Consider the following 15269-nt stretch of genomic DNA (forward strand, 5'->3'; position numbering starts at 1 on the left):
TTTTTCTTTCGTTTTCAACTTCATTGTGTATTTTATTGGCTTACATTATTAATATTTGAGTGCGAGTAAGTCTGTGTCGATTGCAATCTTCCGAGTTGTGTAAAGTGGGCGGATTACTGGAGAAAAATATGTACTGGTAAATTAGTAAACTCACTCTCTCTCATTTTGCGTATGTCCACGTTTGAATTTCTTTTCGTGGAATTATATTGTCGGTCTGAAGGAAGACTCAAATCACAAAAGTAGGCATTTTCGGGATTTGTGTAAATACTTGCTGACTGTAAATGATCCGAAAGTTTTCTGATTAAGATTGGTTCATCTATTTGGCGCAGGGAGGGGACTGCAGTAGCTCAGTGATAGAACCCTCATCTCTGGTGCGTGGGTCCCTGGTTTAATCTCCGTTGCCCTCAAATGGGCTTTGTGCTGGACAGAAACCATGTGTGGAGTTTTTCTCGGAGTTCTCCTGTTTCCTCCCGCTTACTTTATTCTACCAGTGTCATCCATCTCGCCAGGGTTCCCACATTCTGGAAAATCAAGGAATGTCAGGGAAATGTTAACATGTCAGGCAAAGTCAGGAAAATCATGCATTTTGCGTAAAATGTCATGGAAAGTCAGGGAACGTAAACGTGCAAGTGTAACATTCTTTTTTCAATGTAACACTGTTTCTTTATCTGATGCACGTAAGTACAAGTTTTATCATCATAATTTTAAAGTTTATTTTTCGTTGTTTTCAGGAATTGCATAATGTAGACAGGTCCTTGACACACCTTTTGTTGCACTGAAACATCAGCAATGTTGCCAATTCAGAGTGTTAACTTATGAAAACTACGATTTCCCTAGTTCCCCCTTACAGAGGCCTCATCCAATTAGTTATCGGTGGAAAGGAAAAATTCTTTTTTTTTGCTTCGTAGTTTCCAAGCTACTCAAACTAAACAAACTGAAAATTAATAACAGAACATCCATACATGAGTTATGAGTCAATTTACATGTTTTGCAAAAAAACTGATTTACACCTTCGGTTACATCTGGTAACATTGTGTGGTTCCTCGTATACTTCAATCGTTGCTTCCTAGTTTAAAAATATATGCATGAACAAAGCTTCATTTTGGTATAACCATTATTTATGTATCGCTTCAGGTTCAAAAGTTCTACTATCCCAAACTCCGGGTTGCATTGTATATTGGACACTCTGTATAAAAAAAAAACTTAATAGTTACAATAGTGGTTTTAAATATGTTGTGAAAAACAGTCTGGACGTTACAATTATCATCATTTGTAAATGCTAATGTCATTTTACTTGCTTCCATAGACGTTGTTGATATGTATCCGTCCATACCACTGGAACTTACCATCAATAGTACACGATCCTGGTTATTACAAAATGGCGCATCTGCTTATGAAACTATTTTTTTATTACAATTACTTGAGGTCTGTTTAACGACCAATGTAATCCAATTTTAAAAAAATTACTTCTCTCAGAATGATGGCTTAGCCATGGGTAACACATTATCCCCAATATTGTCTAATATTGTTTTAAGTCAGATTGAAACTTCTTTTTTACAGCAGGATACATTTAAATATATTAGATATTACCGTTATGCTGATGATATTCTACTACTTGTACATGACAAAAATACACTTGTACAAATATTTGAACAATTCAACAATCAGCATCCTAGACTGAAGTTCACCCTTGAACGTGAATCTGTTAACTGTCTTCCATTTTTAGACTTACTGATTACTCGATCACATAACGAAGTTGTAACAAAAGTATATCGAAAACCTAATGCAGGTACTACTTACATACATCAACAGTCAGCTCATCAGCCATTGTACAAGGCCAGCATTTGGAAGAATTTCTTTCGCAGAGCATTATTAATTTGTGATCGTCAAAAAGATCTTAATGAGGAAATACAATTTCTATACAAAATAGGGCAAGGAAACGGTTATAAGTTATGTATTTTACAAAAGAGGTTTAATCAAACACGCAAATCGTTGCAAGCCCCCAAAACAGTCACTTCCAAAGAAGCAAAAACTTGGATAGGAATTCCTTATTTTCCACAATTATCGACAAAAATTCAACGTATTACTGCAAAGCATAACATATCTGCTTCAAGTATTTCCCAAAAAAGTCTACAAAAACATCTCACTGGATTCAAAAGTTATTTTGTTGATCCAGTAAATAAATCAGGCATTTACCGCGTTCAGTACGAATGTGACTCCTCATGTATAGGCCAAACGAAACGCAATATTAACACTCGAATTAAGAAACATGTTAGACAATGAAAAAAGTCACAAGAAGAGGGCATGTCGGGTTTGGCACTTCATTTAAAACAACATACACATAATATAAAGCAGGATAAGGTAATAGGTTGATAGAAAAAAAAAGGGGGAGATCAAAGAATCATTCTTTATTAATAGATACAAACCTACGTTGAACCTTGATACTGGTAACATTGATAGAATTTGGTTACCTACCTTTGATGCTTACTATGAATCTGGCAATATTGACGTAACATAGACACCGCGCTTTCTTTGATTCAGTCCACCCTTTTTTTGTACTTCGCTTTGCTCGTTCATCTCAGGATCGACTCTTTACATTACATTTATTTATTTAGTGGTATGTATTCCTTGTTTTACACCTCTTATCTCCTATTCGTTTTAATCCTTTTCACCTTGTCACTGAGGAAGGAATCAGCTGTGAGTTCCGAGACGTCTAGAAAGTGCTTAGGCTATCCAAGGGAGGATTCAGTGGTAAGTAGCCAAGTAGCCACTTTTTTGTTAGTGGACCTTTCAAGTTCAATTTTTCATGTTTTCGGCAGCCTATAACTCCGAAAGGAAGCATTTGTGCCCACAGGTAGGTCTATAGTTTTTGTCTTATCTTGGTGTCAGGAATCTCCTCCAAACGTTGTCGGTGTTGTTTTGAAACACCATATATATATATATATATATATATATATATATATATATATATATATATATATATATATATATATATATATATATATATATATACACAGATGGTGATCAGAAAAATGGAAACACCTGAACGAAATTGCAACTTACCAGATTAATATGGTGTCGGGCCACCTTTCGCCTTCAGAACAGCCTTGATGCGACGTGGGATGGAGGCATAAAGATCGTGAATGGTAGCAAGTGGAATTTTACACCATTCCTCGTGCAGGGCATCGGCCAGTTCTGTGAGAGAGGATGGAGGTGGAAATCGTCGCCGGAGTCGTGTTTCCAAGACGGACCACAGATGCTCAATTATGTTGAGATCTGGGGATTGAGCGGGTCAGCGGAGGTGTTGAACTTAGTCCCGATGTTCCTCAAACCACGCTGCAACAACGCCAGCTGTGTGAATGAGTGCATTATCATCCTGGAAGATGGCGTCATTGTCCGGGAACAACATCCGGACCATAGGATGCAAGTGGTCTCCTAAAATTGCGACATAATCGTTGGCAGTGATTCGTCTGCTAAGTGTGACCATAGGACCCAATGAAAACCATGATATGGCGGCCCACAGCATCACCGAGCCGCCGCCATGTTTCACAGTTGGGCGGAGACACTGCAGATCATAAGCTTCTTTGGGCGTTCTCCACACACAAACACGGACCGTGGTTGGGAATAGGGTGAAGGATGACTCATCCGACCATATCACACGTTTCCAGTCCTCAACGGTCCAAGTTGCATGGTCGTGGCACCATTTGCGGCGTGTGAAAGCGTTATGGTCCCTGATGAGCGGTTTGGCCCGTGCAACACGACTCCGTAAGTTCATGTCATGTAATTCGCAGCGGACTGTGATTGTTGAAACAGGGTGGGAGAGGTGCTGATTGAGTTCCTCCGTCACTTGCTCCGCAGTGACACGACGGTTCTGCGTGACAATGCGCTTTAATACCCGGCGTGACCTGTCACTCATGATTTTCTTCCGCCCACTGTTCCGCTTCCCTGATGTGGTTTTCCCGTGTGTTGTGTAGGCCGTCATCACCTTCGACACTGTCCCACGCGACACACCTAACACAGTAGCCACTGCCGTCACACTCACTCCACATAACCGCGCACCAACAATTTGCTCTCTTTGAAACTCTGAGAGGTCTCCCATTTTACACTACCTCAGTCTGCTGCAGCCACTGGACACTGCTGTTCCACTGCGCCTGACGTAGTATGGAGACCGACCTAACACACCACCACCAGCGGTCCGGCGCTGCGGGCGCCACGACACCACTGCCAACCCATACATCTGACGTGTTGCCAACTACAGATGTTTCCATTTTTCTGATCACCATCTGTATATATATATATATATATATAATATGTGTGAGAGACAGAGAGGGCGATAATTAGTCATGTAAAGGCAGAAGTATGACTTGTCATCTTCGTGGACATCGGGTTTAAGACAGAACTCTGAAAGAACTGAAAGCATCAGCTAAAAATAAACTAGCTTTTAGGCATGACTGTCGAAACTTTTTGCTAGGCACAATCAAGAAGATTGTAGAAATGAACCCTCTGAAGGACAAACGTATATGTGCTCTGTCAGATTTGGACCCCAGGCTACAAAAGTACACTCCAGAACTTGCTCAGACTAGGATGAAACGCATCCTACAAACTCTGCATGAGCATAACAGAATATCTGATTCTGTAGTTAAGAATACTTGTATCAGTTTATATCTTTCTGTACTGAAATTTGAGTCTCATGACCTCAGAGAATATGAAGAGAAGATGGGAAGTATCAGGTTAGATAATTTCTTTGCAAAGGAAATGTCCAAGAAACAAGAATATTCTGATTTCTGTAATGTTGTGAAAATGTTTAATTTCATCCCACGGCAGTGTTTCAGTGGAGGGCGGGTTCTTAGTCAATAAGACACTTATTGTAGAAAACGAAATCGAAAATTCTCTGGTAGTCCAGAAGCGGGTGCATGATGCAATTGTTCTATGGAGGTGTAGAATCTGTTCTTTTTGATCGAAGAATGCTTCTCTCAGTTCGTTCATCTCGGAGGCGCTATGATGAATACCTTAAACATAAACGAATCAAAAGTGCAAAGGAAAGTAAAATCAAAGGTGAAGAAAGAGAACTAAGTGCTGAAGTTAAAAAATTGGAAGTAAAGAAGAAACAGATGGAATTATGTTACAAACAAGAACAAGACGCTCTCGTAGAACAAATTCGAGAACTGAAAGCAAAACAAAATTCTGTTTAGAAAATGTAAATGTGAGGACTATCATGTCTCATAGTTGGCAATATTAGGACTGACAGTGGGCCACAGTGGCTCAGTGGTAGAGCGTTCACCTCTGGTTCATGGGGTCTTTGTTTCGATCCCAGCTCGCGCCAGGGGAATTTTCTGATGAACAAACACCGCGTGCGTGGGTTTTCTCGGGGTTCTCCCGTTTCCTCCCACTTTCTTCATTCCACAGTTTCATTCGTTTCTCATCACCACCGTCTCCTTTAGCCTAGACGGCATAACCGTGGATCGTAAAACAAAGATTTCATTTTATTTTAGGACTGATAGTAATAGGTCTCAGGGAGAGTTGGCAATATATTCTTGACTGCATGTTATATTGCTTTTTATTGTTTTTTCAAGCAAAAAATGTCTAATTTGCAATGTCAAGGTATGTGGTACTGTATCATACATATATTATTATATACTTACATGATAAATTTTGTACACACAATTACTCATATTGAACATAAGAAATATATAAATGGTAATTAAAGAAATGTGTTGGACGGGTATGGGGATGGAGGAGGCCGTTAATTAAAGTGTATGATAGAACTTACCCCATATCTTCCCATTTATATTTAAGAATTTATGTCAGGGAAAACAAGAATTTGTGTCAAGGAAAGTCAGGGAAATCAATCTTCACTTTTTTGTGAGAATCCTTCTCGTTATCATTGTTTCCGTTGACCTCAGTGCATAATCATGGGAAGTAAAGAAAAAAAGTTGACGCAAGAACTACTATAGTGCTCGGTAACCAACCATTATAACTTACACATTCATTATTTGATATGCTATTTTTTATTTGCGTTGTTAAATTTATGACTTTAAAATATGGCTTTCTTGTTTAGAATGATTAAACATGTAGTAGATAAAAAATGAATCCAGTATGTAGTAGAGTTCGTATACGCCCCGTATTTTACGGGGTTGTCCCTTATTACATTGTGTTCCGGCGTTCCGACAAAATTTACCGGGACGCAGAATTGTCCCGTAGTTTGTGGATTTGTGTTTAGCTTTTTCATTCTTAAATTTAAAACATGTAATTGCAAAAAATCAAGAACTATCGATATAAAAATGTTATACCAATGGGCAGTATTGTTATGTTGCGAGAATAGAGTCACTAGCTGATATGGTAATTACTTACCTGATGTTACACTGATTTGAGATGCATCGAAATTAGTTTTACTATTTCAAGTATTTTCAAAATGCCGAAAAGAATAGGTGTTCTGAGACTAAATACCTCTTTATTATTCCATGCAATTGTGATGGAAAAGTGTCCCTATTTATCTTTTTTTCTTCAAAGATATACTAATCCTAGTGTGGAGATAGGTATATTTTAACTAGTTTTCGATCGTCTGTAAATTATAATCATTTCAGTAAGATAACAGCAAAAACGAATGAAAGAATGAATTGGGAGATAGAAAAATCTACTTCAATAAACACACTTATATTGTCTGATGTAACGTGATCCAAATAACACAAGAGACGAAGAAACACTACAATATGTTGATAGTAAATTTTTCTTCGTCCTCCCCACTTTATATTTCCTTTCTTTCTTTCTTTCGTTGAGTGTGGTTTAGCGTTCCTTTCAGCAACGAGACTATATGAGACGTAGATCTACAGTTTAACATGGAATCCGAATTACATGAACTTCCACCGGGAATTGAATCCGGGTCCCTCGCTCCGAAAACGCGTATACTCTTTATATATCTACAAGGAAGTTCTTTTCTGTTTTGTCTTTTATAGAATGACCTATAAACTATATTTAAGAAAAAAATATCAAATATTTTTTGGTTTTTAGGAGACCAATAAATACGAATGATTAACTGTAGTTGGACCAAATGAGAATGAACTCGTGAAATTTTCACAGATGTAAATATAATCCCAGTAATTAAGTTGATCAAAACTGTTTAAGTTCTTCGAAGCTTCAGAAAAACTGAATCTGAAGTCAGTATAAAAGAATAAATACACCAATAACCATATTGATATTAAAAATTATTAATAAGAGAGAAGTTTGCATTATTATTTGGATTATCGGTTTAATACACTTAAATAATATGCTGTATTGACCTAAATTTTCGTCAACGTCACCATTGCAAAAGTTCGGAGATATAGGCCAACTCTGTTATGAGTAAACATAAAAGAAAAATGAAAAGAGATAAAAGGAGATAAAAGTTGTTGGAAGGTTTTCAATCTAAACTGGTTGGATTTTTACAATCGCCCAAGCTGTTTGTACTCCACACTGGTAAGGCACTCTATATTAAATGGAAAAGGAACATTACCAGTCGAGCAGATGGTTTCTTGGATCCTCATCATAGCAACAATCAGCATTGGTATGAAACGGATTCGAGATGTTCTAGGTTCTCTCACCTAACAATGTTCACATTTCCTGTGTTATTTTTGCATGCCTTTACATTCTGCTTTTATAGTCTGCTGAACTGGAAACGTTGGTTTTTCATTTAACGTAGGGCGCTTTACCAGTGTGGAGCCCAAACGGCCAATGCGATTGGAAAATATCCACCATTTTAGATTGGAAACGGCCTATTTTCAACAACTTTCCTCTCTTTCCATTTTTTTCGCATCTTTACTCATAAGAGAGTTGGCATATGGACTTTTGACACACTCGGCATGAGAATGAATAAATATGAAGTACATTTGTTACAGGTGTATCAGTTGGAACGTTTCGAGTGTCAATAGTTAATGACGTAGAAAAAGAAATAGAAGACGAAGATTTCCAGCTGGTACTTAGTAATCCCGTTAACACTGTCATTGGAAATGTGGTAAGCAATCTGTAACTTACACTAACTTCCTGATATTTTAATTAAAGCATTTATTTATTTATTTATTTATTTATTTATTTATTGTGTGCTGCATATATTAAGTTTTAAATAATATAAAATGAAGTTTTGTTGAATTAGTGATAATATTCTGACTTGTGGAGCACACTCACACTTGCAATTGTAGACTTAAGATTTTTTCCGATTTATGATTTTAATTCTTTCTTCTTAGGTCAGCAATTTCCCTATAGATTTGACACAGCTTTCTACTCTTCCTTGTCTCTAGCTAGCTTTTCATTTCCATGCATTTATTTTCTCAACATCTTGTAATGTTTCGTCCATATAGTTCAGTTGCAGCATTGCTCCAGATATTTTTCCTTCTGTCATTCCCTCGATAGTTAATAGAGTTATTCCTCCATGACTTAATGTGTCTACTCATCCTATCTCCTATTTCCAAAATATTACCCAGTATACTCCTTTTTTCTCTTACTATTTCCAATACTCTTTCATCTGACACCTTATCAACTTTATTTTTCATAATTGTAAAATAGAACTATATAAAAGAAATATTTTGCACTTCAAGATGTAAAACTAGTATAAAACAAGTTATAAAATTCTTAAAACTGATACAGATACTTATTTTATTAACGCCTTCATGTACGAAATAGCACGGATTATTTAGAAAATAGTTTTAGCAGTGGTATTCCATAGAGTTGCAAAGGGGTCAACTGCATCATTCGACTGCAAAACAATTTAACTGAAAATTTGAAGTACATATACTTAATATGGATTTAATCTCAGATTTCACAGCTTTAAATAGGTGTAATGAATTAATAAATATAATTTTAAAACGTCACTCTTTTTATCTCATTCGACATGCTCATAGTGATAGTTCTATGATTTCTTGAGTTTCGCTTGTGTTACAGTTGACGGTTTTGCAACAGGATTAATCATTACATATGAGTTCTATACAACATATTGTCAGAGTTTTCCAATTTACGTATACAGTTGACAACTACAAAATAATTATAGAAACATTATTTTTATTTTTTCTCTAAGCCTTCACTGTCAAAAATTTATTCTAAAGATTTGATGATTTCAGTGATGTTCTACAATAGTGTCTTAGGAAATGCTTTATTCTTTGTAGTGTTCACTTCCGCAGACACATGGTGTACACATTTTTAGAGCTGTCCTCAGAAGCACCTTTTCTGATAATAACGTGGAATCCTTGTACGATGGTCAGGAACTACGAAAGTTTATACGAAGCACTATGAAGTGCTTCAGTATGCCTCCACATGGACTCCTTATGTTTCTCAAAAGATGTCCAGACTGTAGTAAGCTTGAAACTACATACGAAGAAAAATGTCGGATGTTAACGTGGATAAAGGTTGTAGTGAGGTTCAGAGACGCCCTGTTTGTACTATAAAAAATTTATTTAATAAAGAATAAATACGCAGGATTATGTTTAGGATATGAACTGGCCATTCCATTGAATTTTCATGTCCAATCTACTTACTAGAGAAGTACTGGTCTAAATATCTACGAACCTTCTCAGGCGATGAAGGGGAGCATCATCGTGTTGGAATATGACCTTTGGAATACCCTGGAATTGTGGAGTGGCAAACAATTCTGTCATGTGGAGATGCGTCATGTCAGTTATGGGAGGGGGCAATTATTCTCACTCCAATATTTAATGTCAAACAGACATTTTGGATCTCCTGTGTTCCCCCTAGAGAATGTGAGATTCGTCAGAGGAATGTGAGGCAAATGCCAATGCTGTTAAACATCTCTGCGGCAAACGTTGCTCGATGTGGTTTGTTATTTAGATCTGATTGTAGCATTATCTGCAATTTATAGGCTTAGAGATGAAGATGTTTCTATAGAATTTTATGCATTATTGTTGGAGATATTCTAAATTCGCACAAGGTTGTACGTATTGACTTTGAAATACTCCGTAGATATATGAATCAGTCTTTATGCTTTCTTCCAAAACAGACGGTCTACCTCTACTCGTCACTTTCAAGACACTTCCAATCACTGTAACTTTTTTTTTTTTTTTAACTCACTGTAACATTCTACTATAGAAAAGACAGAAAATTTAAGCTATTAACAATTTAAGTGCAATGATAGAAAAAAGTAAATGTGTTTGAATATGTCACTAGAACTTTAAAAAAAAAAAGAAAAGAAAAACAAAATACGCCTATAAATCCAGTCATGCGAAGGAAAAAACTCAAAAATTACCTCATTGGGTTTTCTAACCAAACCAAAAAATAGTACGTACACGATTCTGAAGGCTACAAATTAGTAACTTGTTTTCATTTTTTTTGACATATATAAAGCTCCTTTTTTGCGAGTGTAAGGCATTTCGCTCTTCGAATCTTGAAACGATCTCACAAACACCGCAGACTCAATATCGGTCTCAGATCTTGCATTAGTCGGATCAATGGTTACAACGATCAATGCATAGAGTACCGATACACATCCTAAGAGGATAGTGAATGGCACAGGGACTTTTACTACAGTTGTATATGCAATCAATGGATGTTAGACGATTAGATTTTTCACATGCAGTTTGGTGTATGACCTAAATCCTACCTATTATGGCAAACAAAGGAATGCTCTGTTGTGTTGCCGAAATTAGTAACTACCTCTTAGTAACGTATACTGTAATTGTAAGAATATGTTATTGTGTTGCTGGCTCAATGAAATTTTGTTAGCTCTTTCAAATTATTCAAAATCTCCTCTTTATTTAACCAGTTAGATTGAGAAATAACATAAGAGTTTTGCATTCGTCTTTAAAAAAAGTTGTGATAGTAAGCTAACTCTGAAAGTTAGACAAAGAAAAGTCAGTTTGACATATTTTATTGTGTGACACCTCTACCTCAAATTGAACATTTCTTTTGATATTAATGACGTGCTCCTACATAAAAGGGTATTATTTTACGCACTTTTCTAAAATTTCCCTATACTTGGGTTAGGGATTTCGTCTCTGCAAACCATATCATGTGAGTAACTTTCTCCTATGAGGTCGTCGTTATTCACGCTGGCGTTTGACACCTAGTTCCATCCACATTAGATAAAGTAAAACTTCGAGGGCAATCGAACACTGGATAAAATTTATTTTCTACCAAAAATAGTTCCTTTCCAAAGAAATTTTAAAATTATATATATGTATAAATAATTTATGAATACGATATGTAGTATGTAGCAAATGTATTTCCATATAGTTAAATACGTAAACACGAATATGAAAAATAATGTCTCTAAATATATAGAGAGATTGCAGCAACAATCTAACTATCGAGTGTGCATCAAGATAATCATTGACCTCAGAGTAAGAAATAACATTTACCGTGGAAAAATGAGATAGAACTGAATTTTTTATCTATACTTTATATCCTGTGCTTGTAGAAATTTTTTCTTCTAAATTTCGGCTAAATACAGATGTTAATGTTTTTCATTTACTGCTGTCAAAAGAAGTAGAATCTTGATGAGAGTTACGTTTAATGGCAGATAAAGGTGACTTAGTGTTGCAAACCATTATGGTTATTTTTATTGTGCAACGTGTAGTTATCCAATAAGGATATTTATATTTTATCTAAAGTTTCTTCCCCAGAGTTGCGTTTTAACAAGATTTGATTCGAATTGCCTTTTCCTTATTTTTTGAAGGGTGGAAATCCTTGCCTTGTGAAAGATTAGGGTTTGTTGTCCTCAAGTGTTTAGAAAGATCTGATATATTGTCCTCTTTTATTTTTCTGTGTCCCTAATTTGTTTATTTATACTGGATTTAAATATTACGCCGTATGTCAAATAATATTTTATTTTCATAAGCAGTTTGTTATGTTTGTTTGGCATCATCGCGTGTTCAAGCAACACTATCGACTTCATTATGCCAAGACGTAAAAAGTGTTTAAATCAAATGTGATTTAGATAGTAATACTATTATAATAAACTTAAATTCATATTCACAATATCGCAAATAATTTTGTGGTGATGAATAATTTTAGAAATGTGAATTAATTAATTATAAGCATAAAGAATTAATATCTCCAATAGTTCACTATTAAATCTTTCCTACATTGATACAGTAGTCGTCAATTTTCTTAGTAGATCTGTTTATTTAGCTTTTCGTGATATATATATAAACCGCTTATTGTATAACTTAGAACGTTTTGCGCAGTAAAATGTTATGCGTTTCAATTTTTTATCAAGTATTTCAACTTATAATTTCTGTATGCAAGAAATGTAAAATATTTTATATTATTATTATTATTCCTTAGGATAAAATTACTATTACAATACATGATGATGATGATGACCATATGGGTTGTGTTTTACGAATTGAGAATAAGATACTCGCCCCAGTGTATCGTGTATCATCCAACCATGCAATTGGAGGAGTTAGTGAAGTCTTTGAAGATGAAGAAAAGTCACAGGTGGAAGTACTGTTATCTAGTACAGAGATGAACGCTAATACTTTTGTAAGTGTTTAAGTAAGTAGGTATTAGAAATGATCCTGTTAGTGTGGTAATAAAACTTGTATTTTCTTAGCTTTTATTTTTCTCTGCTGTTGCAAAGTTTGTTTACATGTATAACATGATGGGAAAGTCTAAATTTCATCGGTAAAGTTTAACATTCAGAATTAATTTTAAACATTCTTTGCATTTTTCTGCTTTGTTTGTGTGTTGAAGTTTAGCTTTTTTTCTCTCCTAGCAACGATGTTATATGAACATGGATCTGCGTTTTCATTCCTTTCAAATTTCATATGAGAGAATTGATGATAAGACTACTAGTATTAACAGAACTGTCTTATTTGGTGTTAATATCTGTAACATTCATAGTTAACACTAGAACTATAGGAAAATAATTTATAAAAGGACTACTACAGGGTCATTTTGAGAGTTGACAACTGAAATGAATCTTTATTTTTAGGTAACTTTAGAAATATGTAATATATCAGTAAAATATGCATTTATTTTCCATTTTTTTTTATATATAGAAAAGGAGCTGTTACATACTAACCAAATTCTGAATATAGTCTATATCGAAGCGTATATGTAATAGGTCCAAAATTCAATGCATATATGAAAACATTATGCAATCTTGAGGAAAATGCCGCCTTTCTTCCTAAAATTAAAATTAAAATAGTAAATTTACTCGTACTCATGATATTTTACACCAAAACCAGAAGCTATCATAGCGAGAGGACTTCATATATTTTTCGGGGCAGATGGAGCAAACGATATATTTTCGAAACACTTTCGTGATGATTTACAGAGAAATTTGCATCAAAAACACCAATCCAAAGTTTTGTTTACTTTATACTTCCCGATTTGATACGTTTGTAGTTTTCCGGTACAAATTGCTACACAAATAATGCTACTTAGAAAACTTCTTATAAAAGAACCGTATGGGCTTTTTCGTTTGTTTGTTTCTTTGTTTTGGTGATCATTCATAATCTGTTCATCAGTGTGAAAGGAGCTCATTATTACTAGATACTTTTTTTTATATATATATATTGGCATTCTGTAAATGTGATATCATTCACGGTTTTAAATGCATTTTTGGTATACAATTTCTTGTTATAGAAATATACTGAAGATGGAATGTTCCTTCAGTTGATTCAAATAGTGGCAATATATTTATTTGGTTATTTTTTCATTTACTAGCTGTTTTTAGATATGTAAAGAAGTTGCCGTGAATTCAGGTAGTCCGAAGTGTAAAAGTGATTCCATAAGTTAAAGAACTGCATCTATAGCAGCAAGAGAGATATATGTGGGTCTCCATATTTTCCTACATATGGAAAGCTCTCTCTATATATATTTTTCACTTCAGCAAGATCTTGATATCATATTTATTCTGTTCAGTACTGACGAACTGAATAAACAACCAGGAAACTTAAGCAGTGGTCAGAGTGATTATTCTTGTAGTTCTACGTATATCCCCATTTTTAAAGAAAACTAAGAAAATCTGAAAACAAATATTTTTGGTATAAACACTTCGAATAGAAAAAAGAAAAATGTGTCACTTGAATGTTGTGAAAGATCAGTGTGATATGTATGGAAATTTCCAGTCAGCAGTCATGCACATGGACTACCCATGCATTCAACTCCAAGAGAAAATCATATGTCACAGCTATTTTCTGTACACTTGTTAATATATTTACGAGGGTTGGAACTTTAATAGTAACAACTATTTATTTATTATTGATACAAAATAGATACACGTTACAAAGGTTTGTAGTCAAGGGCATTGAGTATAATCTGTTGCCAGCGATGTGGAAGTCGTTGGATACCTGTAGCAGAACATATTGTGTTGATAGTTCTAATGGATCAACCTACTGCCGAAAGAATCTCTTGAATTGTTTTGAAACGAATGCCACGAAAAGATTCTTTTATCTTAGGGATCAAGTCAAAGTCACAAGGGCTTAAGTTCTGGAAATAGGATCCATTGTACAGAACTTCCCACCCCATCAATCGAACAAATCAGTCACATCTTGCGCTGTATGCACGCGAGCGTTGTCCAGCAAAGTGATGAATGGGTTCTGCAAAAAGTGTCGCTACTTCTTTCTCAAGGTTAATCGCAAGTTGTGGTCTAGAAAGGAACGAAAAATACTACGGTCTGTTGTGAGAAAACAAAGGATCTACGGTCTGATGTTAGGATTTACATCATCTAAGTTCTACACAAGAACCACCACAACTTGCACATTCCTGCGCTTTTGATGAAATTGAGATGTTTATGGTGACACATAATGACGCTATTCGTTTGATTAGCGTTTCAATTGTGGTTCGTATGATTTGGCCCATGTTTTATCCAGCGTAATGATATGGCGTAAGAAAACATCTCCTTCCCGCTCGTAGCGTTCCAGCTGGATAGGAGCAGCGTCGTATCGTAGCCATTTCTGCATTTCTGTCAACTCATTCGGAACGCATCGTGATGTAGTGTTTTTCATGCCCAAGCGTTCCTTCAGAACGTGTACAACACTTGTATGCACTAATCCTGTCTCTTGGCTCAGCTCACGAGTAGTATGGCGTCGATCAGCGTCCAGTAACGCGGTATCAGCATTCACGTCTTTTTCACACACGAGACGACCAAGCCGTTGTATGTCTTCCACATTTTGTTGTCCCTCCTTGAAGGCTCGTACCCACCGTGGCACTGTTCTGCAAGGCAATGCAGATTCCCCGCAAGCCTCTGAAGACCTTGATAACACTCTCGCACTGTAATGGACCTGGCAAATTCAATTTTTAACCCAACTCCGTTTGTTTGTTGTTTCGAAAAACATCAT

General features: G+C 35.6%; 1 protein-coding gene across 1 annotated transcript in view; it reads left to right on the top strand.

The window, feature by feature from the left end:
• The window catches only part of LOC145686279 (FRAS1-related extracellular matrix protein 1-like), a gene marked incomplete at its 3' end in the record, with an annotated part of 157231 nt that extends 144766 nt beyond the window's left edge, over positions 1-12465 (top strand). The window contains 2 exon segments of the mRNA XM_081759410.1: positions 7872-7987; positions 12265-12465. Coding sequence (XP_081615536.1) covers positions 7872-7987; positions 12265-12465 — 317 coding nt within the window.
• Positions 12466-15269: the final 2804 nt, after the last annotated feature.

This window comes from Thermobia domestica, chromosome 5 (genome assembly GCF_964235325.1).
Source record: "Thermobia domestica chromosome 5, izTheDome1.hap1.1, whole genome shotgun sequence".
NCBI classification, from domain to species: Eukaryota; Metazoa; Arthropoda; class Insecta; order Zygentoma; family Lepismatidae; genus Thermobia; species Thermobia domestica.